Raw genomic sequence first — 25956 nt, 5'->3', positions numbered from 1 at the left:
TGCATTTCATCGTTCCCTGACCATTTGCCAACAGCCAATCCCAAGTAACTTACTGACAAAGGATGTTCCTTCAAGGTAGCCTCTGCGCCGGAGGGTCACTTTTAAAAACACGGAGTCTTCATCCACAATGTAGTACTCTTTCTCCAAAGAAATCCAAGCCCAGTGTAGGTGGAAAGGCTGGTTTGTCAGTTTATTTCCTCCTGTAGTTGACAGGTGTAATGGGGAATTCAGTGGCAGTATTTGGTAAAATTAATGATCAGGGTATGTATTTTGCTACCAAAGCCATGGGTTTCAAAACATTTTATTTTTTGAAAGAGAGACTAAGATTCTTTGGGTTTCTAGAGAACATCAAGGGGATCATCCGAAATCCTATTAGCCCTGCTGGATGTGAAGGGAGCTAGTGTCTCTTTTCTTAAAGCAACTTATGCACCAGGGCTCCAAAGAACCACAGCTTGACAGCTTTAAATGCAAGTTGTATGACCTTCATCCTTTCTTCCTGCCTCCCTGTTCTCTTCCTGTCTCCTCCTCTCCTTCCCCATTTCTTCCTCTTCTCTGGTGTGTGCTTCTTTGCATTGGGGGGCATCCACGTGCTCACACATTCGTCTAGAGTTCCCTGAAGGCAGCGCTCACATATGTTGACTTATCACTTTCAGGACCTAGCATGGGGCCTTGAACTCAGATACTTAAATGTTTTAAAACTACCCTAGAGGCAGCAGACAAGGATTTAAGGCTGTGATTTCTTCTTGTCCACACCATGCCTCTTTGTGGAAGGTCAACCTGGCCCCTTTATTTGGGGTGCACTATGTGTGGGTTGGAAGAAAGGGCAGTTCATCCCCAGCTGGGGAGCGGCGGCTGCAAATCCTCACTTCTAAAATGATGTTGAAATGAGTCTCTCTATAACTCAGTTTCCACTGATGGGCCCATGAGAGGTGTCCAAAACCAAATGACTCGGGGACAGAGCATCATATGAAACGTTTATCGAGGAAAGCTTTACTAACCAGTTCCAGAACTCCTGAACCCCTTAGATCAAACAGCCAAAGGGGAAGGTGTGTGGACAAGAAAGGAGGCTTGGTGAAGAGAATACTTTAGGAAAGGTGGGCTCCAGGGTGGGGATCTCACTGATCACTCAAGAGGGAGAGGGTGTGGGCTGGTGCTTACAGGGTCCACATCCAGTGTAGAGGGAGTGGGTTTCAATGACCCTCTCAGAGAGCGCTCCATGACCTTCTGTAGGAATATCAAGGAAAGTTTTACTGACCAGTACCAGAACTGTAGGTGGAGACCCAAGTGAACGACTCATTCTCTAGAGAGCTGAAGTGGCCTTGGCCGTGGAGAGAGAGTGAGGGGGCTGCACTGGTGTAATTCAGCAGCATAGGGGTGGGACAAGCAGGTGGATCAAGGTGGGTCACCACCCAGTGGGGCCAGACAGGGAGGCCAAGGCTTCTCAGCAGGAAGGATGCTGGGACCTGTCTGCCAGATTCCATGAACCACAGAGCAGAAAGAGACAAGAAGCTACAGGCAAGGAGACAGGAATCTTCAAGGAACCCATGAAGCACCAAATAAAGTAAAAGCCCCCTTTAACAGCGGTCACCCAGGAGGCCCTGATATTGGGGGGCAACAGCACTCCTCACACCAGCTATGCTGTTCCCCTCATTCCTTTGCTCTTTCTCTTGCTCTCTCTGCGGCCACCCTTTGCTAGTTAACTAGGGGAACATGACCATGGAAAGGGTGAAGCTGGCCTCAGCTCTCCTTCCATATCGCAGGTCCGGCCCACAGCTACAGGGAAAGTCCCACACAAAACAGTTCTCAGGTCTATTTACTGCCTGGGACTGTGAATTCTAATGACCAGATTGGTACTCTTATTTTTATTTAACATGATGTCTACAGGATTTATTTTTTCATGATATGATGATGATCAGAAAGGTGGAAAGAAGAGAAAGGAAAGACTCTTCCTCCTGCTACCACCATTGGATTAATGCTAAAAAGACCTACAGCTACAATTATAATTGGATTCACTACAGATGATGCTTATTGGGCATGCCAGGGACATACTGATTCATAACCCCAGGAGAAATGCGTACTTTCATATGTTTACTCTTTGTCTTCTATCTCTTAAAAATGATATCATTGATACTAGTTTGGATATTCTGATAAATACAGAAAAAATATGACAAAATAAATATCAGAAATTCTATTGTTATTTTAAAAATATTGACAGTTTGAGACCATTTTGATTCTGCATGGATATAATCCTGGGATTTTGAAATCTTGAGTCAAAATAATAGGTTGTGTTTACTTTTGGGTCTTTTTCTAAATTGTTTCATGTGCTCTTTATTTTTTTATTTATTAATCTTTATTTTTACAATCATATTACAGATAGGGTAAATATTAGTCTCATTTTATAATCAGACAGTTTCAGGATGATGAAGTGACTTGACCAGGTCCACCCTTGTTAATGGCTAGGCCAGCCAAGCCCAGATTCAGAGTGCAGGGCTCTGTTTTTGACTCTGAGCTTCTACTCCTACAATCCATGCTCCTCAAATACTGCAGAAGGAAACTGGGCAGAATCTGTTACAGATTGGACTGTCTGAATAAAAAACAATGAAGATTATGCTAAGTGAAGTTGGCCAAACCCCAAAACAAATGCTGATTGTCTTCTCTGATATAGGGGGGTGACTCAAAATGAGGTTGGGAGGGAGAACAAGGAAGGAAATTACCTCTAGATGGGGAATAAGGGTGGGAGGGAAAGGGAGGGAGAAGGGGAATAGCATGGATGGTGGAAGGAGACCCTCATCATTATACAAAATACATGTATGAAGATGTAGAAAAAAAAAGAATAGTAATGCAAAAAAAAAAAGCAACAAAGTACACTGTATAAAGGCATAAATTGGGGCTGGGGATTTGGCTCAAGCAGTAACGTGGTCCCCTGGCATGCGCACAGCACTGGGTTCGATCCTCAGCACCACACAAAATAAAATAAAGATGTTGTGTCCACCGAAAACTGAAAAATAAATATTAAAAAAGGCGTAAATTGGCATGAACATACTTTATATACAGAGACATGAAAAATTGTGCCCTATATGTGTAATAAGAATTGTAATGCTTTCCACTGTTGTGGTGTAGTTAAAAAAGAAAAAAAAAAACAATGAAGAGAGCATGCACAGTGAGAGACAGAACCATTCTGTACTCTTGACACAGCTATTTGCAAATCTGATCAAAAGCACAAATTCTCGAGTCAAATGGACCCATGTTCAAATTCTGGCTCTGCCACATACTAGCCATGTGATCACAATCACGGACACATTATGAAACTTCAGTTTCCTCATCCACAAGTATGATAACAACATGATGTGCTCTATTGAGCTGTTGTGAGGATCAGAGAAGCTGTTCTACAAAGTGCCCGGCACACATTAGGTGTTCAACATCTGTAGTTAGTTTCCATGATAACTTTGAAACAACACAGAATTTATTTAGATTAGGCTGTCTTTTTTCTCCTCCTCCTCCTCCTCCTCCTCCTCCTTCTTCTTCTTGGAACAAATTTATTTTGATGTTTCAAAAAATACCAGAAACCATGAATACAAAGCTGAATATTTGACTGTATGAGAAGCAAAATACAATAAAAATAACTTTTGAAAATTGTGTTTAAGCTTCGAGAAATATACTTTAAAATGCCAATTTTCATTCTTTTCTCAATAGAGCAAAACAAGTTCACTAAACCACAACAACTGGGGTGTTTTTAACTGCTGTAAGTTTTTAAAATTAAAAAAAGAAATAAAAGCATTAAATTCCACCCTGGAATCATCATTTGTGATTGTGAACAAGATTCTCAAATTTTGTCAGTGAAAATAGATAACTTGAAAGCAAAAGCTATCAATGGATGAATTTAGAACAGAACATGGTAATTGTCAGTTGGGGAAGAACAGCTTGTAACACTCAGGTCTTATCAAATACAAATAAACATAAAATGTGACTAGACCCAAACTGTAAAATTCTTTTGTAGAGTAGCAGCTTCACAAAGCAAAAGGAACCCAGTTGGTACCACAGAGTTCTATATTCTGTAGCTGTTTGGCCAACTTATTCCTCTCTCTCTCTTTTTTTTTTTTTTTTTAAATTCAGGTATCGTAGGAACAGCCTCTACTTTTATTGTAATATTTTCAATTTTAAGGCAGTTTCTTATTACATTTCATATTCGTTTGCTGTTCACCTACATTTTGTCTGCCCCATACCTAGTACAGTGATCATTTGCTTTGCTTTAATTTTAATATACCTAGCTCTTGAGTAAGATAAGAAAATGTGAATGTGTTCCCACCTTCAGGTGTGAGGGCTTCAGTCTTGTAACCTGACATCTTAGTATATCAATGCTTCCGCAAGCCTGTGATTGCAACTAGGCACTCTTATCAATTTACTTGGAAAGAGATGAAAAATATAAACATAGTCTGGACTAAATAAGTAATAGTCTATGCGTGAAAATATTTAAAAGGAAGGTTCTTTAAACCAAGCATGCTAGGAGGAAGAGACTGGGCAGAAGTCGTTTCTAGTTCTAGATGAATCCCAGAGGTGAAGTTCGTCCCTGTATATTTCAAGACTATAGTCATTAATTTTGCTAAATAAAATCAACCCCAGAAATACAGCTGCAAATATCTAGGAAACAACTCGGTCCAGTTTTGGCCTAAAAATACTGGTGGCTAACATGTAGTAAATAGATGCATTGGGAGATTACAGAAAAAACAAAACAAAACAAAAAAAACCAAAACAGCTGGTTTTGAAAAGTCAAAAGAACTGAACAGTGATAAAAAGTTTTTTAAAGGTATTTTCTCTTTCCCTCTTTCTATAAAACAACCCCAAAAGAGATTAATGGCCCTCTGGTGTATGGGTCATATCCTACAGATTGATTTTTTTTCTTCCCAATGCCCAGGATTGAACCCAGGGGCACTCTATCACTGAACTGCATCCCCTGCCATTTTTTAAAAATTTTATTTTGATTCAGGGTCTTGCTAAGTTGCTGAAGTTGGCTTCAGACTTGTGATCCTCCTTCCCCAGCCTCCTAATTAGCTAGGATTATAGGCATGCACCATCATGGCTGGACTTATTGATCTTAAATACCCACTCCTTGCACTGCGTTAAAGACATTATTATATTTGAATTAAATGTGAACTTGGGTCAAAGACAATATTATTTGATCCTGGGACTGGTTTAGTACATAATACTTAAATTCTAAAGGATCTACCATTGCAAATGCCAATTTACCCATGAAATAACTCAACATTCAGAAAGGTTGTGTTATTGTAATGCTGTCTTTAAGTAAAAGTCATTCAATATAGTAATGATAATATCTATATGTTTATTTCCTCATCAAGGGTACTGCCCTTTTCTTCTCCAATCCAACCAGAAAATAAGACATGCTCATATGAAGCCATTAAATGGTAACACAAGGCCAATACGATTATGGATAGAAATAGATGAAGGGAAATGAGGAAAGGCTCCCTGGGCTGGGGTGGACTTGGAGAAATGGGTGGCATTTCCTTTGTGGATGAGAGGTAGAGGCCTTCTTAATGTGGAAGGAGAAGAGGGCAGCCCTGTGGGTAGCAGAGTCTGGGGTCATATAATGCCTGGTACCTTCTCAGCTACTTGTAATGCAGTGTTCTGTAGTAAAATGAGATAAAGCATGAAAAATCCTTCAGAAGGGATTCACAGCTATCCCTCACGCCTTTCTTTGACTGTTTTCCAACACAAATAGTTTCCTTTCCAAATATGTTTTAAAAATGGACCTCATTTTGTGTATCGCTGGATCAGTTACTGGGAAGCTGCAGATTGTCTGATTTTCTGAAACACCTGGCAAGTTACAGGAACAAAACCAAAATAAGCTTAGAATATTATTTGATTGAACAGTTGTCACCTGAAAGAACTATAATTTGTGGCACAGACTTAGAATAGGTAGTCATGAGTCTTAGAGTAAAATCTGAAGGTAGTAATTTTAAAAATTATTTAACGGCTTTAGAAAGCTATTTAAAATTTCTGAGCAAAGGTTTCAAACTTTGTCATGAAGTTTGAATCAATGAAGTAAATGGAAAAATTCTTTATTCAAAGCCAACATCAACTAACATACATTTTTTCTTCTAAGATCTCTTATGAGTGATGATCCATGCCTCATGATTCACATTGAATGCTCTTGTTTTCTGTCACCAAATAACTCTTCCAACTTTCTATCCTAGGCAAAGGACTTTGAAACATTTAAGGACAATCAGAACTAGGTGTTACAAGTGCAACAACAACAATTTTTTTTTTTTAACCAGGGATTGAGCCCAGGGGCACTTACCCACTGAGCCACATCCCCAGCCCTTTTTTATTTTATTTTGAGACAGGGTCTCACTGAGTTGCTTAGGGCCTCACTAAGTTACTGAGGTTGACTTTGAACTCTCAATCCTCCTTCCTCAGCTTCCCGAGCCACTGGGATTACAGGCATGGGCCACTGTACCAGGCAACAAAATTTCTTTTTTTTTTTTTTTTAATAAAAAGGGAGATTTATTAGATTGGCTTACATGACCAGAAGCTGGATAGCCCATAAAGGCCATCTGCAGGCTGGAGAGCTGGAGGAACTAGTAGCTGTATAGGTCAAGAGGCTGAAGCCTCAGAACAAGAGGGATCAATGGTACTACCCCAGTCGGATACCGAAGGCTTCTGGAAACTCCCTTGAGAATCACTGGCAGAGTCCACTTTGGAAGAGTGAAGGAGGCAGAGTGTGATAGCCTCAGAATCTCACAGCAGCAATCAAGAACCTTTCAGGAAGAATCGAGCTTCCATCTACTGTTGCTTCCTTGTACTTCTGACTTTTTTTTTTTTTTTTTTTTACAAAATTTCTTATTGCTGTTTGGCTGTAAACATTTTATCTTCTGCTCAGTTACCTGTGGTCATTTATTTATACCTAGGATAGTCTAAAACTTTTGGGGTTTAAAGATTTTTTGGGGGGCATATAGTAGTACATTTCTCTACCAAAACCCATATATTTACCAATTTTACTTGCAATTCCAGGGGATTTATGAAAACCCTTCAGCCCATCTTTGGACTTCTTAAATTCTATGTGAAACAAAGGAAACATATATTGGTTATTCAGAGTAATGAATAAGTTTAATATTTCCCTATTGATGCTCAGTAAACGATTTAGTTAATATAATCATCATGTTCTTGAAGAAAAGAACAACCTGTGATCCATGAGGAGTGCAGTATTTAAAAGTCAATTACTGACTATATTTCTTTCCTATCCTGCATCTAAATCTTCAAATCATGCATAGAAAATGTATTTCTCCGAAAGTGGAGGAGTTTCTCACCATCAAAATACTTAAACCCATTCACCAAAATAAGAGCAATCCTGATCATGTAAACACATTCTAAAGGTTCTTTCAGTTTCTTGGTTTGAAAATTATAGAAAGAAAGTGTTTTCATGAAGTCTAGAATTCCTTCATAGACCTAAGTTACATTCAAGGTTTTTGAAGGATTGATGAAAAATTACAATTGATCAATTCGGTGATTCATCCAATTACTCCATGTTTATTATGCTGTTCACTGTTTCAAGTGTCTAAGACACAGCAAGAAGTGCAACAGGATCCTTGTTCACGGGCTTACTTTCCTGAGAGAGTAAATAAGCAAACAGCATGTGACGTGATGGTAGTGATGAGCAATATGAAGAAAAGTACGTTAGGTGGATAAAGAATGGCTGGGAGAATCCGAGGGACAATTATATAGAGTAGGCAGGTGAGGTTTTCCTAGAGGGGTGATTTTTTTTTATTAGAAATTAGGGGGAAGAGCTGGTGGTGGCTCATGTGTGCAATCCCAGTGACTGGGGAGGCTGAGGCTGGAGGATTGTGAGTCCAAAGTCAGCTTCAGCAACTTAGAGAGGCCCTAAGAAGCTCAGTGAGACCCTAACTCTAAATAAAATATAAAAAGGGGCTGGGGATGTGGCTCAATGGTTAAGCACCTGTGGGTTCAATCCCCGGTACCAAAGTAAATGAATCAATAAATAAATGGGAAGAATATTCTAAACAGAGGGAAGAGCAATTACAAAATCAATATGTCCACATTTTAAAACTAATCCACATTCTGTCACAACCAGCATCTACTGGAGCCGTGTCCTCTGGTGCCTTTTTCATTCTTTGCCAGTCAATCAGCATTTAGAAAGAGTATCATTTTCAGACCCTTAGTGTTCAATACAGCCATGTAGTTAGCACGATTTTATTTTCTGTTACCCATCAGCCTTGGAGCTCCCTGTCTATGTTTGGACAATTTGTTGTGGATGAATCCCACGTCCGCTAGGAAGAGGTCAGAGAGTGTCATCTTGCCGCCTTCTTTAGGGTGGGGCATAAGCACATAACACACACTTTGCCAGTAGCTTGAGATGATGGTTCAGAAGGGGGCAATGTGAGGATTCGGAGCTGCCTGGACCTCATATTCTGGAGAGGGTTGCAGTGAAGGTCTCTGTCTTCCAGAGGTGTTGGTGGTAGAGGTCAAGTGTCTAGGAACAAGAGCGCAAACTGTGCCTATTGGCCGAGGCAGCTGGCATCCTTTCTTCTGCATAGTCTATCAATGTCTCTCTGACCTAGAGATGCTACTGAAGCTCACTTCTACTCCATTGTGAATTATTTCTTAGCCTAAATAGCTACAGTAGACTTGCAGCTAAGAAACCTGATTCATACACCAGTGAACTTGTTTTTCTCTTAGTTGAGGTTGTAAAGGAATAGGAAGGCACACACACAAAATAGAAGATTTGGGGAGGGGGTAAGTAGAGCTGGATTTTTCAAGAAACTGGGCTTAGGAACATACTATCATTAGGCTGTAAAAGACTGCCCTAAATCTCAGCCCGCTAGAGCCACATGGTTTCTAGTTAAGACTGCTTGGTGGGCATTTGCTACATTCTGCAATCTCTGAAGAGGAGCCTGCCTTCTCCATGTCTCCATGCAGATGGTCGCATTCATTGTGAGTTTGATTATTTCTGGTTCATGTAACCAGCTAAAAAAGTTTAACATCTTGGCAGTTCAGTGGTCAAGCTTGGCTCTGCTTGGCTGAGGTGCAGTTAACTGTGGTCTTGGCTACAGTGTCAGGGTATGGAGAAGGGTAGTTCTCAGAGAAGAAGGCCTGTAGATTCAAGATAACACAAATTGCTGGGTGTGGTGGCGCACACCTGTAATCCCAGCAGCCCAGGAGGCTGAGGCAGGAGAATTGTGAGTTCAAAGTCAGCCTCAGCAAAAGCAAGGTGATAAACAACTCACTGAGACCTGTCCCTAAATAAAATGCAAAATAAGCCTGGGAATGTGGCCCAGTGGTTGAGTGCCCCTGGGTTTAGTCCCAGTTATCCCCCACTCCCCAAAAAACCAGATAACACAAATTGCATCTATCTTTACAAGAGAACCCAGAAACCGGGTGAAAAATTGGAAGTTCCTTTGCGTTGTTGTCTCTAATAATTCTTCTATATTCAGATCTCCAAAGTAAAATATACAGATAACAAATGGAAGCTAAATGGGATAGGAATAGCAGGGATTTTGGAAATAAAATCAAATGGCCACCTGCCATTAATTAGCTATATTAACTCAAGAAAGCCTCAAAGTACCTTTGGGTTTTAGATTCCTTGACTGCCAAATAGGGACACTAACAATAATGACAACAGTGATAATACCTTCCTCACAGAGTGGCAAAGGCTACATTGGATAGTGAAGTTGCAAATGATTAAAACAAGAAACCGGGAACATTAAGGTGATATTGATGTCAATAAACACATTTTAATGGGGAAGCAGGGGAAAGTAAGTACAAATCAATATTTTTGAATGCATAAATTGATTAGGTACAGAAAACCACTTATTTGCTCATTTACACAACTTATAAATAATGACTGTGCAATCAAACAATATATCAGGCCCAGCGCTATGGGTTTTGCTAAGAGGTGTGGACCAAAAGACATGGTGGGTGTAGTTTCTTCAGAGAGGATGTGGACAGTCTTCACAAGACAGTATGAGCTTAAGCATTGGGCAGTGACAGTAGAGGGTTAGAGATAAATGAAGGACAAATGGACAGGATGTGGGGACGACTGGATGAGAACAAGGGATAAGGGCTGTTGGGGATGATTCGGAGAGCTCAGTGAGCAGCTCATGTTGGATCCTTGCAATAAAGATGTAATACCAGCAGACAGAGAGAACTCAGGAGAGAAGGCAACTTGGGAGTTTGATTTTAGATTTGTTTTTGAAATGATAGTAATAAGTGGAAAAATTCATCAGATACTTGGCTGTGTGGAATAATAGGGGGACAAGCAAAGGTTAAAAAACACACACATAAATTTTGGACTAATTATGATACAGCCTCATTTACCAATACTGGTATTGTCCTCTAACATTGAGGAGCCTCCTCTGTCATTGGGGAACCGTTGACAGTTCATGTGTAAGACAATGCAAAAACGTTTAGAAGCAAAATGATTGGGTTATGAGAACTTCAACCTAATCAGTGCATTGATACAGATTAACTGGGCAGTAACTATAGCCGGGCAGGGGATAGAGGAGGTAGGTTACCAGGGGTGTACCTTTGGGGTTTATATTTTGTCCCTGGTGAGTGGCACTCTCTCTGCTTCCTTGTTCCCATGTCCTGAGCAGCTGCTTTCCTCCACCATGCCCTTCTGCCATGATTGTCACCTTGAACCCAGAGCAATGAAGTCAGCATCTATGGACTGAGACTTCTGAAACTGTGAGACCTAAATAAACTTTTCCTCCTCTGATTGTTCTTGTCAGGTCTTTTAGTTAAGACAATACAAAAGTTGACTAAAACAGAGTCACACATTTAAATTAAAAAAAAAAATTCAGTTGAGGCAGCGGTGGTGAAACGTTCCTGTAACCCCAGTGACTTGGGAGGCTGAGGCAAGATCACAAGTTTGAGGCCAGCCTTGGAAACTGATGAAGACCCTCAGCATAGTGAGACCCTATGTCAAAATAAAAATATAAAGGACTGAGGATGTAGTTCAGTAGTAAAGTGTCTCTGGGTTCAATCCCCAGTACAAAATAAAATTAATTGAACAGACTATTTCCTCTTAAGTGCTTAATAATTCAAATGAAAATATGACATTAGACTTATGATTTCTAATATCACATGGCATTTTCAAATAGCTTCATTGTTGTGTTTATTTCTACCACTCTTATCATAGTACAGTTTAAGATATATTTGAATTCTATAAACATCTACTCACATACAGTTGGAAATAATACCTATTCCTCAAACTTCATTTAATTTCCTTTCTGTAGAAGCTGGTTTCCTTCCTAACTGAGCAACTAAGTTAATAATTTTGGGACTCACTATATGATTAACATACCTCATTTACTAAGTGGATTCTCTGTAAGGTTTGTTCACATTATTCCTCCTCTTTAAGCTTTGTGGACCTAAGAAAAATTTTCTTTGTATGGCAATAGACCATATAATTTGTGAAATCATACTTTGATCATTTCCTGATTTCTATAATTCTCAATAAGGGTACACTGACATTTAAATTTCTACAATTTCCCCTCAAATTCATAAAGAGTAAGAAAATATGTGAAATATTTTAGCTAAATATTGTATTCAATTTCACACTGTATACATGCATCATACCCTTGCCATACCCCATAAAGATGTACAAATATTATATCTCAAAAACTCCAAAAAAATTATATTTGAGATTTAATTTTGATGTTGTTTATTTACTAATTCTAGTTTTGGAAATAATCTCTTCTTTTAAAAATGCAATAGTTTTAAAATTAAAAAGGGGGCTACATATCACTAATAAAAAATTTAAAAATTCATTTAATAAATGCTGACTCCAAACAGATAAAATCGAATACCAAATGATAAAATGGTAATCATTGTCAAATGTTAAATGTTTTTTTGTCCTTGAGCTTGAAAAAATTTGGTTGAAAAGGATAGGCTATTTGATCTTAAGTGTTTGATGATTAAAATGACAGGCTAACATTATAGGTCTTTATGTTTTCTAATATGCTATGACATTTTCAAATAGTTTCATTGTCATAGGCATTTAACTTCTTCAGCTCCCACCATAGTATAGTTTAAAAATGTATTTGAAATCCAAAAGTAGCAATTCACTGTGTATTTGGAAATAATGTCTATAATTAACTATTGTCACATAGTGAATATCAGCGTCATTTGGAAGAAACTGCAACAAGGCCTCATTGTAAGAAAATATGTTACTCTGAATTGGTTTCAACATTTGCAGCTCCAGTTGCATGTCAACAGATTATAAATACAATGGTCTTATTTCTTCTCAGTAGAGCTATAAATTGAGGGAGTAAAAGTAACTTGAGATAGAAGGACTTACCAATCAAGTAAGAGAAAAGCCCAATTGCATATCTGCTAGGTCTCCATTTTTTTCCCCTAGCAATTTCAAAAACATACGCTGTTGGGTGAAATATGCCCTATTTCCTTTCTGAGAAGGATACAGTTCCAGCTGATTGTGCGTTCTTATTTCTCTGACTTTGACTCAACTCTGCTGTGGGCCTGCGTGATTCTTTCCACTTGGTGCTTCAGGGTGCAACTACCCGTGTCCCAGGGCTGGGCAGGAGAGGTGGCCCTCTGGAGTCTGCATCATTACAGACAAGGGCACTGTATTTTTGAACAATAACCTATTTCATGCAACCATACATCAGGTTTTTCAGAAGAGAAGAAAAAATAAAAAAATAAAAAACCTAGTACACAAACTAAAAAATAACAGAGAGATAGATATCTGTTGTCATTTCTCTGGTTCTATCCTAAGCTACAAGATGCTACCCTCAGACTAGGCTCCCGAATCCACTCCTGCCGCCTGTGGAAATGTGGGAGCAGGTGGTTGAGGAGGGAGGGTTCTTTGTGCTCACATGGTCAGTGGGTGGGTGGGACAACAGGGGGTGTCAGGGGACAAAGCTTCCCAGCTCTAATTTGGTAAAAGGGGTGTTTGGTATATTCTTTTTGGAGTTGTCCCAGATGATCTTGATATGTTTGGCTCTCTAATTTAGAGTATAAAAATCCAGCTAGGGTTGTAGCTCAGTGGTGCAGTGCTTGCCTTGCATGTATGAGGCACTGGGTTTGATCCTCAGCACCATATAAAAATAAATAAAGTTACTGGGTTAATCTACAACTAAAAAAATATGTCTCTCTCTCTATAATAATATATTTATATATAAATATATATTATAGAGGGGAGGGGAGGGGAGGGGAGGGGGGATAGTAGAGGATAGGAAAGGCAGCAGAATACAACAGACACTAGTATGGCAATATGTAAATCAATGGATGTGTAACTGATGTGATTCTGCAATCTGTATATGGGGTAAAAATGGGAGCTCATAACCCACTTGAATCAAATTGTGAAATATGATATATCAAGAACTATGTAATGTTTTGAACAGCCAACAATAAAAAATTAAAAAAAAAATAAAAATAAATATATATTATATATAAATATAAATTATATAAATATATATAAATAAAAATATATAAATAAGAATAAATATATATAAAAATATATAATTATATATATATAAATATAAAAAAAGAATAAAAATCAACATGCTACTGGGATACATAACAATTCAAGTTTTCTGTGCCCTTTTCTCCTTCTTAAAATAGAGTTCTTCAATATGAGCAGAGTAGGAGCAGTGAGAAGCAATGAAGAACACAGATTTTCTTGGATTCTTTTGCGCTTTTTGTTTCGAGGGGCATCGCAGGCTGCTTTTAACATGAAACAAAACCCAAAGAGTCCTCAAAGCAGAACCTTAGAAAAATCAAATACTTTGTAAGACTGTTGTGGCAGAAGTTTTCCATTCGCTGGCAAGTAGAACTGTCCCCCTCTTGTAGCCATATGAACAGTGGTTACTCTTGGTCCTCAACTTGACAGAATTGAGAGATGCCTATAAAATTGGTAAAGCATATTTCTGTGTGTGTGTGTGTGTGTGGGGGGGGGTGTTTCCAGAGATGAATGAAACGTGGGTCAGCGACTGAGAGGGGATGTCCCTGCCTAAATGTAAGTGGCACCATCCAGTAGGCTGGGGACCAAGACAGAGGAAGGGGAATAGCGTGCATGTGGACATGCCCGATTCTTCTTGAGCAGGTAGGTTTTTGCTTTGCCATCACACAAGGATGCCAGACCTCAGCTTTTGGACATGGACTTGTACCAGCCACTCTCCAGGGGGCATCCATGCCTTCAGCCTTCTATCTGGGCTATGTGATGGCACGCTCCTGTTCTGAGGTTTCAACTTCTTGGACTGAGCAGCTACTGATTTTCCCAGCTCTCCAGACTGTAGACGTCCACTGTGGGGTTATTCAGATTCTGATTGTGGAAGCCAAAGTAGATTTACATACATATTCTATTGTTTTTACTCCTGTGGAGAAACCTGACTAATACATGAGCCATGTCTGTTTGGGAGCTGGGGCTTCACATGGATTAACTGGAAGCAGGGGAAACACTGTGCCTTCTTCCATCTCAGGATTTAAGGAGGACACAGAGACAAACTCTTCCTTCCAGAGAATGTATATACTATGCTATATGATAAACTAAAACAACTTTTAAAATTGTTCTTTTTAGGTATATATGACAGTAGAATGTATTTTGACATATTATACATACATGGAGTATAACTTTCATTCTTGTGGTTGTACATGATTTGGAGTAAGACTGGTCGTGCATTCATATATGAACACAGAAAAGTTATGTCCTTTTTATTCCACTGTATTTCCTATTTAGATCCACACCCCCTTCCCTTCATTCCACTTTGTCTAATCCAATTAACTTCTATTTTTCCCTTCCCCACTCCCCTTATTGTGTGTTAGCATCTGCATATCAGAAAACATTTGGCCTTTTTTTTTTCTGGGACTGGCTTATTTCACTTAGCATGATAGTCTCCAGTTCCATCTTTTTACCAGCAAATGCCATAATCTCATTCTTCTTTAAGGCTGAGTAGTATTCCATTGTGTATATGTAACACATTTTCTTTATCTATTCATGTGTTGAAGGGCATCTAGCTTAGCTGTTGTGAATTGAGCTGCTATAAACTCTGATGTGGCTGTGTCACTATAGTATGCTGATTTTAAGCCTTTTGAGTATATACCAAGGGATGGGATAGCTGGGTCATATAGTGGTCCCATTCCAAGTTTCTAAGGAATCTCCCATATTGCTTTCCAGAGTGTTTGAACCAATTTGCAGTCCCACCAGCAATGTATGAGTATACCTCTTCCTTCAAATCCTCATCAACATTTATTGTTACTTGTACTCTTGATAATTGCCATTCTGATTGGGATGAGATGAATCTCAGTGTGGTTTTAATTTGCATTTCTCTAATTGCTAAACATGTTGGACATTTTTTCATATATTTACAACTTTCTATTTGGAAATCAAAATAATCACACTCATTTTTGGATGTAGTCTAGGTTGGTCCAGAGAAAGTGACTGGGTATTTTATATACGGAATTAGATTCCTTTTCTTCATTTTTATCTCACTCTGTTTTCTTTTTCTTCCCTATTGGAAGTTAAGACTATGTTTGATCCTTCTACTTTGGAGCCAGGGACACCAGGGCTTGTTGTGTCCTTAGTCAATTAGCAAAATAATTTTTTTTTCCATGACCATCATGAAATATCACTGGTAAGAAGACAGGGACACAGCACTGCCTGCTAGACTGAGAGGGAGCTGAGCGTGCCCATCAGGCTCACCGAGAACCAGTTCTGCTTGGGTAAGTGCCAAGTCCAGGTGCATCGCCTATCCTTAGTATCATCGATTCCATAGCCACTCTGCTGATTACTGTTTGAAGTTATTTACATTCACTTCCAAAATCTTAATTTGGTGCTACCTTTTTTTCTTGGGATTCTCCCCTTCTGTATTAAGATTGTTAAAAGGATCAAAAGTGATGCTAGATGTGGAAGTTTTGGAAAATTTTGGATTTCCCTAAACTGAAGTTTGTAAGGCTCTGAGTGGGATAAGAAGGCTTCTCTATTGGCAGAGATCATGGAAGGAGATCAGGATTTAGGGAGAAAGCTGGGCAGATTGGTGAGTCCTATTGAAATGAATCAGAGGAATTTTTTTCTTTTCAAATTAAAAAAATGGTTGAATGTCAGCAATTTCACATGGTTCATCTTCACATATAGAGAGGTGACTGGAAGACGATTGGACTCAGAAGGAGGAGACCTGGGTTAAAGCCTCGGTGACACTACCTAGAGGCAACCGTGGGTGCACTTACTTCTTGGGAAGGCACAATTTGAACACAGCCATTCAAGGAAGCTTCCTTGAGCAATGGCTTGTCTCTGCCCTCTTTACATGACCTCTTTGGTAGCAGCTCTCGGGATCCTGTGGTTCATTGTTTGCATGTTATTTTCTTAGTACACAGCGCTATTTCCAAGAAAAAATAAGTTAACTTATTTCCCAGCGTGGGCAAACAATATTACTCAGCCTACATCCATATGATTTAAGAAATTAAATGTGAATTCCTAGCTCTCTAGAGGCCTAGCACGTTTGAGGAGCTGGGTTCTCCAGAAGGCACACGAACTGTCTGGGTACAGAAGTGTAATGGCACATCTAGAGGTGCCACCTAAACCCTGGATGCACATTGTCATAGGGTCCCTTCACATTCATTATCTCATGCGAAAATCCAATCCTTAGCACCACTCAAAAATGAGAGTGGGTACACTTGACATTTGACAAAAGTATCTGAAGGTCAGTAACTGCCTCATTTGTGATTACAGAACTAGTAACTATATCCAAAGATATGCAAAGTCCATGATCTGGATCCTTTTCTACCTCTCCATCATCTCCTATCTCCTTTTTCAGCCTTTGGAGCTGATAAGCCGGCTATACCAAGGTATGTGCAGTTTGTCAAGTTCAAGGTGCTGTTCCAAAGCTCTCAAACTCTATGCATCCTTGACCTCTTTGGCAGCAGCTCTCAGGAACCTGTGGTTCATTGTTTGCATGTTATTTTCTTTCTAGATTTGGAGCAGCCTGCACATGTCTTTTCATCTTGGAGCATGTAGCACAGTGCCAGCAGTTAACAGGGGCTCAGAAATGCCTGTTGAGTGACTGAATGCTTCCTGGAGAAAACCTGACCTCAATATAGATTGAAATATGGAATGAGCACCGCTAATAATTTAATCTATGTACAGTTTGTAAATATGTTGCTTCACAAGTGAATAAGGGTTAAAATTTTCTAGGAATATCATAGCATGAAGATGAAGATTATTCTAGTTCGCAACAGGGAATTCCTGTAGCCAGGCTCTTGGATTCTTAGTTTAGAGTTGCTTCTACAAAACTGTGTGGACCTTCAGGCTGTGAACTGATTTTTGGGTATTATTCTAAAGAAATCTTTTAAAAATTAGACGTATATAATTTCTATTGCATATAATATTTAAGTTTTTTCACAGTCTGCTTTTTAAAATAAGTTTTAATTTGTTATATATGACAGCAGAATGCATTACAATTCATAGTACACATATAGAGTACATTTTTTCATATCTCTGGTTGTACACAAAGTAGAGTCACACCATTCGTGTCTTCATACGTGTACTTAGAGTAATAATGTCCATCTCATTCTACCATCTTTTCTACCCCCATACCCCCTCTCCTCCCTTCTCTCCCCTTTGCCCTATCTAGAGTTCATCTAATCCTCCCATGCCCACCCTCCCATTGTGAATCAGCATCCTTAAATCAGAGAAAACATTCAGCATTTGTTTTTTGGGATTAGCTGATTTCACTTAGCATTATATTCTCCAACTCCATCCATTTATGTGCAAATGCCATGATTTTATTCTCTTTTAATGCTGAATAATATTTCATTGTGTATGTATACCAATTTTCTTTATCCACTCATCTGCTGAAATTCATCTAGGTTGGTTCCACAATTTAGCTATTGTGAATTGTGCTGCTATAAACATTGATGTGGCTGTGTACAGTCTGCTTTTTAAAAAGTCTTCTATAAATTGCTCATGTCACCCTGGTCAGGTAAGTGTGTATTTGACTGACATCAGAAAAGAGAGAATTTCACAGATGCATATTTTCTGGAAAGCCATACTAGTCTGTATATCTTAGGAAGGCGGGATCCCTCAATGAACTAAGTCTTGACACTTCCTTATGGGTGTCTAACACAGAATATGCTCCCAGTGTGTTCGTGTTGATGTCAGTGACTAGTGGCTCTGAAGTACTGGATATAAAAGCCTGAATCATTTATTCTCTTAAGAGCATAGAGATAAATGTCACATCCCTATCTCTGCTTATATGCATAGTGTACTTAAAGGCTCAAGATTCTAAGAGCCATCTGATTGACACATGTTAGGAAAAGGAGATCCACATGAAGATCCACATGAAACAAAGAAGATAAGAGAAACCTTGGGAGGCATAAAATAAAATTCTGTTGATCACAGGTCAGATTTGGGAACCAAGGGGGGTTCACTAACTATTGTAAGTGGGTTCAGCCAAACCTTAGAACTGCCCAAGTGGAGAGATGACATCTAGTTTGAGGTTTGATAAAAATAATAATTAGGGAGAAAAGGTTGGGAAAATTCTGCAGCAATGATCCATTGTTAGTCCATACACTATAAAAGTGGTCAAGCCAGGGATTCAACAGATGTCATTAGCCTAGTTCTTGGCAAGCACTTATCAGGCTAAGACTATAAACTGAGCTATTCTTTCCAGGGGAAGCATTCCATTTGCCAACAATTCCTTCCTGCCAGACCACAAATCAACAATGGCTAGATAAATGAAAAGCTTCTACTCAATTTACAAACTCTTGGGTAAAACATTCTTTTCTCTAGAAAAAAAAAAGAGCCTTTTAAAAAAGCACAAGCTATAAATGATCCCAGTGGGATCCACTAAAGCAATCCACTATCAAATCCATAAATCTCCCAGATGCTTAGGGAAAACAGACTGGGTCTCTTAGGCATCATTTTGAATGATGCTCTTAGTGGCAAAAATAAGAGATGGCAGAATAGGTCCCAGCTGAATCACGTTCAGTGGTATCCTGAACCTGGATACTGCCTTCAGCCACAGTAAACAAGTAGCTTCAGAATGATTTAAAATATATTTTACTAGAATGAAAAGAGTTTTTAAAGACTAGATTCTCTATACTATTTTATGAATTATGCTGCTGCATTATTTGACACAGCATATAATTATACAGTTATGAGGAACATTCAGGTAGGGAAAGAAATGTGACTGGGAAAATCACACAAAATAATCATCCAGGCCCTTGGTCCATGTCTTTCCCTCAGGCTTATTCTCCTTGTTATGGTTTGGATAAGAGGTGTCCCCCAAAACTCCTGGTAATGCAGGAATATTCTGAGGAAAAATCACTGGATTATGGGGGGGCGGTAACCTAACCAGTCCATCCTGGTTTGGATGGACTGACTGGGTGGTAAATGTAGGTAGGTAGGACGTGGCTGGAGGAGGTGGGTCACCGGGCGAATGTCCTGGAAGAGTACATCTTCCCTGTGGCCTCGTCCCCCACCCACGACACCTCTTTCTGCTTCCTAGCTCCCGTAAGATGAGCAGAGCTCTTCTACCACACCCTTCCGCCATGATGTTCTGCTGCATCTTGGACCTAAAGCAATGGAGTTGGGCCACCATGGACTGAACTTCTGACACTGTGTGCCAAAATGAACTTTTTCTCCTCTGAAGTTGTTCTTGTCAGGTATTTTGGCCACAGTGATGCAAAGCTGGCTATCACACCCCTCCTGTTGTTATGTATAAAAGCATGTGATTGTAGTCAGCCTACAGAAGGCTGCTCCAGTGTGGATCAGGATGGATCAGGAGGGAGACCTACCCCGGCGGGGCCTTTCTTCCTGTTTTATCTTTACCCTTTCCACATATCTGCATTACCTTCTTTGTCTCTGTGTCTACGTGAGCTCTTGCCAGTTTCTAGAAGACTAGTATTTAGTATTTGTACGTACTCTCCTTTAAAAATTTAAAACATAAGAATGATTATTTAATAAGTAGCACCTGCGAAGAGGTTTCTCGATATATTCTTCCCCTGTTTCTAATTAAAATGGTAAGGAATCACTTCACTCCCATATATTTCACTGGACAAAGAAAAGTGGCATGACTTTGGAGGGACCTGTATCACTGAGGAAGAGAGGAGAATCATTTCTTGAGTGAGAGCTTGACGCTATTTGTATGCATGAGCCCATCAGGGTGACTGCGGGTCTGAAGCCCACCTTCAGAGCAGAGGGACCCAGTGCCCTGGGCCTTTGGTGAGGAATCAGTGAAAGCAGAAGGCTTCCCTAGGGGTGCATGACCACGTTAGTGTTCTCTACAGTTGCTTCTTCACTCTTGAAAACTCCTTCTATTTGTTCAGTCTGAGAAAGGGTGACCCTGATTTACTCTGATGGTCTCCTCATTCAGGGCTTCTCTACGAAAGGCTGACTCATACCGTCTCCTAGCTACAGTAGGAGCTACATCTCCTAGCTACACTTTTTGCTCTAACAGGACACACACGCACACACACACACACACACACACACACACCAAATTCCTTCCTAAACTTCTGTGAATGAAGCAATGGCCCACTAAACTCCAGTGTCTCCATTTTCCTTGGCAATTAGAATTCCTGCCAAAGAGATAAAAGACTCCCCTTGCCATACAATGACCCCTAACTGGGTTTCCAAACCTGTGTGTGTGTGTGTGTGTTTTCTATTATGTCATCCTACTGGGAAGTGAGGGAACACTGAGTCTAGAAAGAAAACAAGTTAAAGAGCTGATAGCAAGTGAAGAACTCAGTGTGGGCATGGAGGACAAGTGGCTGACCGGAGGAGCCTCACAGAGCTGGAGAGGTCAGCGAGGAGGGGTGGGGTGTGGTGGGAGCAAGGTTGTGGAAAGGACCTGAAGCCCCAGTAGAAATCTGACAGCTAGGGTTCCCTTCCAAATGTCTCCACTTGCACAGTGTCCTGCCTAGGAGTCCTTTTTCCTACAAATGAGCTCACAGGAGGGAAAAACGGAGGTTGCAGAGAATAGTCAATTAAAAACACCAAAGGTTGGGCTGGGGATGTGGCTCAAGTGGTAACCCGCTTGCCTGGCATGCGCGGGGCGCTGGGTTCGATCCTCGCACCACATAAAAATAAAATAAAGATGTTGTGTCCACCGAGAACTGAAAAATAAATAATAAAAAATTTCTCTCTCCCTCTCTCTCTCTCAAAAAACAAAAGAACAAAAAAAAAAATCAAAGGTGAAATTACATAGAAAAATATCACCTATTCATGCGTAATTAATCACAGAAAATATATCTGCAGAAAGAAGCCATTTTATCAGAAAACAACTCAGATTAAACAGTCAGGGACACAACATTGCCCAGCCAACTCAGCTACACTTGAGAAAGTGAGAGGAAAAACCACTGCAGGCCTATGCCACTGTATTCAGTGGTTAACAAAACAGGAGTGTTTTGCCCCCAGAGACAGCCCTCTCAGGAATCTCTTCTCAGTCCTCTAAAACTGAAATCTCTTCTCAGTCTCTAAAACTATCATTAGGATGATTCCTAATAGATTGTTTTGATCACTTCACAATTTAACTTTGGAGATTAAAAGTGCAATTTTGCCAAAACGCTATATATGCCTAAGTACCCACGGACAGAGGTCACAGCTTGAAGATTGTAGAAGATAATTCTAGATCTTTCATTTTTTGAGCAGTGGAGGAGAGAACTCTGGTGTCTGAGAAATTCTAAGTTAAAAAACCCACAAATTTCAAATTAAAGAAACTCTGAGAGACCAAATATTTCTCAAAGTTGCATAAACACAACATTCTTTTTTCTTTTAGTATAACACCTATGCACCTGCTAATTCCATAGCACTCCATTTAGGAAATAGCACTTAAATTATTTGGAATTCATATCAAATCCATGTGAAAAAAGATTCATTCCACCAGAGCTTCTCCAACCCTAAATTGAAATACTGCTAAGGGCAAGTGAGAGTGAACTTGTCCTAAGGAGGGGCAAGTCCTAGGGGCTTGAAGCACAGCCAGAGGCTGAGAGCTTTGAAGTTTCAGAGATACCTTAAAAATTCCCTGTGAATTCTGTATTCTGTTTCATAATATAAGCATTTGTATTAACATGAAAGTAAAACTCTTTTTAGGGAATATGTGTCAGATTTGCTGAGTCTTCCTACAGTCACCATCTCATGGATAAACCCCTATATGAAATGACCAATATTCCTTAGAAGACTTGGTAATGAAGCTATGAAGTTTCCTAGGAAACCCATCCAATGCACAGCACTAACAATTTCTCACCTCATTATAGTTATAAACTTAAAAAAAGGCTCAAGTCTAAATGTGTTTTCAAAAGAAATCCGATTGATTTTCTATCAATTGACTCTTATTAAATTCTTCTCACTGGAATGAAAGGTTGCCCAGGGCAGCCATGACAGTAGATATCAAGAAGTCCTGGGATCTTAAAATTGAGAGGAAGCCTTCCACTCCAAGGGTATCCCCAAGAGAAACAAATCCATGCAAAACTAACCTCTACACAAAAATCTGAGCATGAATATTCTTAATAGCATTATTTCTAATATCTCAAAGTGGACACAACCTGAACGAGTAGGAGTTAGCCAAACAGAAGCAAAAGAAAAAGATGAGTGCAGAGGAATAAAGGGAGAAAGAGCACAGGAAATTAGGGGAACTGCTTGAATTCACTCTGACTGCATAGATCAGGAGCAGAGGCCTGGCATGAGCTGAGGGAGTGAGCAGGCTTCAGAACATCAGTGATGTTACAAATGCTGTCAGCAGACTTCACCTGAGGGCACTGAAGGACCAGTAGAAAGGTTTAGACATTCTCAGTCTGTCCATGCTGCTATAACAAAATATCATAAACATGGGCTTAGAAACAACAGGAATTTATCCCTCACAGTTCTGTAGACTGGGAAGTCCAAGATCAAGGCACTGGCATATTTGGTGTCTGGTGAAGACCGATTTCCTGGTTCATGGGTGGTGACTTCTCTCTATGTCCTCATATTGTGCAAGGTGTGAGGGGTCTCTGTCTGGCCCCTTTTATAAGGGCACTAATCCCATTAGCGAGGGCTCTGTCCTTATAAACTAATCACCTCTTGAAGGCCCCTTCCCAACACCATCACCTTAGGGGTCAGGATTTAAACATCTGAATTTCCGAGAGGTACAAACATTCAGACTGTAGCACTCATTATACTTGGTTCACGTAATTTTTTCTGCAGTATGAAGAATAGATTGCTGACAGAGGCAAAGTTAGAAAAGGGGAGATGAAGTATAAAATAGAAAGAGGTGAGAGAAGAGGATGGGTTTTATTTTAATTACAGGAATTGGAATCAACAGATTTTGAGTTTAAAGAAGGAAAAAGAGGAAGTCAAAAGTGGCCCCCAGGTTCCTGGCAAGGGCACTGGGTGACAAAGTGACAGAGAATAATGAGTTCAGCTTGGACAAGGTTGGGCATGAAGTTCTTTCTCATTCCAGATCCAGTCATTTCTAGCTCTGTGGCTTTGGGCAAATCGTACAACCCTTTTGAACACCTTTACAAAATACAGATGCTAATTCCTGCTCAGTTCATAGTGACGAGGCACTGGTTAAATGATGAACGTGGAAACCCTTTATGAACTGCTAACCACTGTACAACAGAAAAGTGCTTCCATAGCGATTGCTGCTCCAGTGATGAATGAAAACCTCCTTCATGATCATCACAGCTGTCATGATTTATCAAGAGACGGGCCTAGTGGGTATGTATAGGCCTGGGGATCAGGAGCCCTAAGGGACAGGCCCAGCTCTGCTGCCTGCTGGCTCTGTGATTAGCATAGCTTACTTATTCTGAACTTTCAAGATTATGCCAAATTTCTATATTTATAGTGATTGCCCCTTTTAATTTCAGACTGTAAATACTGATAGAGTTTTTCAGATCTAAATTATTTTGACTTAGATGAACGAGAAAATAATGTGCAGAGGTTCTGGATCTTTTGTGTGGGATGGAGCCCTTTGGCAGCCTGGGAAAGCCTATGGTCCCCTTGTTGGAAGCATGTTTCTAAATGCTAAAGAAAATGCACAGGATTATGTAAAAAACACACACACACACACAAAAACAACAACAACAACAACAACAATCAAACAATCAATCAACCAACCAAACAAACAAAAACAATGATAACACAGGTTTCAGAATCTTTCAAAAGGAATTTCTGTGACTGTCATGGAAATCAGTTTGGCAGTTCCTCAGAAAAGCTAGACAGAATTACCAAATGAGATCCAGCAATTCCACTCTTAGGTATATTCCCAAAGGAATTGGATGCAAGGATGTGAAGATATTTGTACACTAATGTGCATGATAACATCATTCGCAGTAGCCAGAAACGTGGAAATGACCCACATGTCTACCAAGAGATAAATGGATCAACACAATATAGCGTGTACCTAGGAAGGAATATTGTTTAACCACAGAAATAAATGAAGTACTGACACATGCTACAAAATAAAAAACCTTGAAGACACTGTGCAAAGTGAATTAGGTCAGATGAAAAGGACATGTGTTGCCATGAGTCCATCTGTATACATATCTAGGGAGGAAAATTTATAGAGGCATAAAGTATATTAGAGGTTACCAGGAGAGAAGGAGCAGGGAGGTACTGTTTGTGTTTATGTTTATTTTGTGATTCTGGGGATGGAACCTGGGGCATCACATATGCTAGGCAAAAGCTCTACCAGCCAGCTACATCCCTAGCCCAGGAGTTACCACTCTTCATACTACTACGGAATTTCTGTTTGGGGTGATGAAAAGTTTTGAAAAGAGATACACCTAGATGGTTATATACATTGTATAAAAATGATTGAAATGGGAAAATTTATGTTATATAGGGTTACTGCCAATTATACAATTTAATGACTTAACATACTAAAAATATAAAATTTTATAACTTAAATAGATGAATGGTATGGTATTTGAATTATATTGCAAACTTTTAAAAAATAAATTTATCATGGAGTACTTACCAAAATTTCAAAGTAATGATGAAGAGAATGGATATTTTGACATCTCTGTGGTGCCTGTAATTTGATATTTCTACTGGTTGCAAAGTCAAAGGTGCTCCTGGTAGTACTGTCACTTATTGTTCCCTATGTTTATATATAATTAGGGGAAATGCTACATTTGAAGTGGAGATTAATAAAAATATTCTTTATTTCATCCGGGTTCACCACCTTCCTCAATTCTATCTACAGATCTCTTGGATTAAGATCTTCAGATTCATTGTACTGAAAATAAAGACTTAGCGGGGAACTGATTTGCCTTTATTCTCTGTAATTCATCTCCATGAATAATTTTGGCAACTGACACTCTAGTAGTGGGTGGCACTTACATATTTAATATTGCTATTAAATCAAACTACCTTTAAACAAGGAAATGGGAAACCTATTGCCAGTCTTCCCCCAAATAATGGTTTAACTCCTGTACTTCTATCCAGTCGCTTAAAAAGACTAAAAAGTCATCATCTTAAGAAACTCATTTTCTTTCCTCCTGATTTCTGGCCAACTGGTACATATTCAGAGACCGTGGGCCATTTTCAATGTCATAACTTTTTTGGTTGATTAACTCATTTGGCTGTCCCATGCCAGGCTCCTTCCAGCTGTAATACAGCCAGTGCTACACAGAGCACCTTCCCGGATGAAGGGAAGACAGAGGGTGTCTGGCTCCTGCAAACTCACTGTGAGAATGAACATTTCACATAACCAGTCTCAAAGGGAATTCCATTTTCTTCCCTTCAGTAGGATTTCTTTTCTGTAGAGTTTTTCTTATGGACTTAGCTTTTCTAAAGCAAACATCATGACAAGTCATTCTGACTCAAAGAATTTTTACTTCTAGAAATAATATAATGGCACACCTTCCTCAGCACATTTATGGCTAGATATAATAAAAGTAGTTTAGTATATGACATGGAGACTGCTTTAAGAGTAGAACTCTTATCTTTATAGAGATATTTTTAATAAATACATCAAGGGATTTTAT

At 39.5% G+C, this 25956-nt stretch overlaps 1 protein-coding gene across 1 annotated transcript in view; it reads right to left on the bottom strand.

The window, feature by feature from the left end:
- The window catches only part of Frem3 (FRAS1 related extracellular matrix 3), a 65525-nt gene that overhangs the window by 24856 nt on the left and 14713 nt on the right, over positions 1–25956 (bottom strand). Inside the window, exon 3 of the mRNA XM_046459523.2 lies at positions 54–200. Coding sequence (XP_046315479.1) covers positions 54–200 — 147 coding nt within the window. The remainder of the gene's footprint in view (positions 1–53; positions 201–25956) is intronic.

This window comes from Marmota monax, unplaced genomic scaffold, assembly GCF_021218885.2.
Source record: "Marmota monax isolate L192 unplaced genomic scaffold, Marmota_monax_Labrador192_F-V1.1 WCK01_AAM20220418_F8-fsc00039, whole genome shotgun sequence".
NCBI classification, from domain to species: Eukaryota; Metazoa; Chordata; class Mammalia; order Rodentia; family Sciuridae; genus Marmota; species Marmota monax.
Note: the sequence above shows the minus strand (reverse complement) of the source record. Positions and strands in the feature narration are given on the sequence as shown.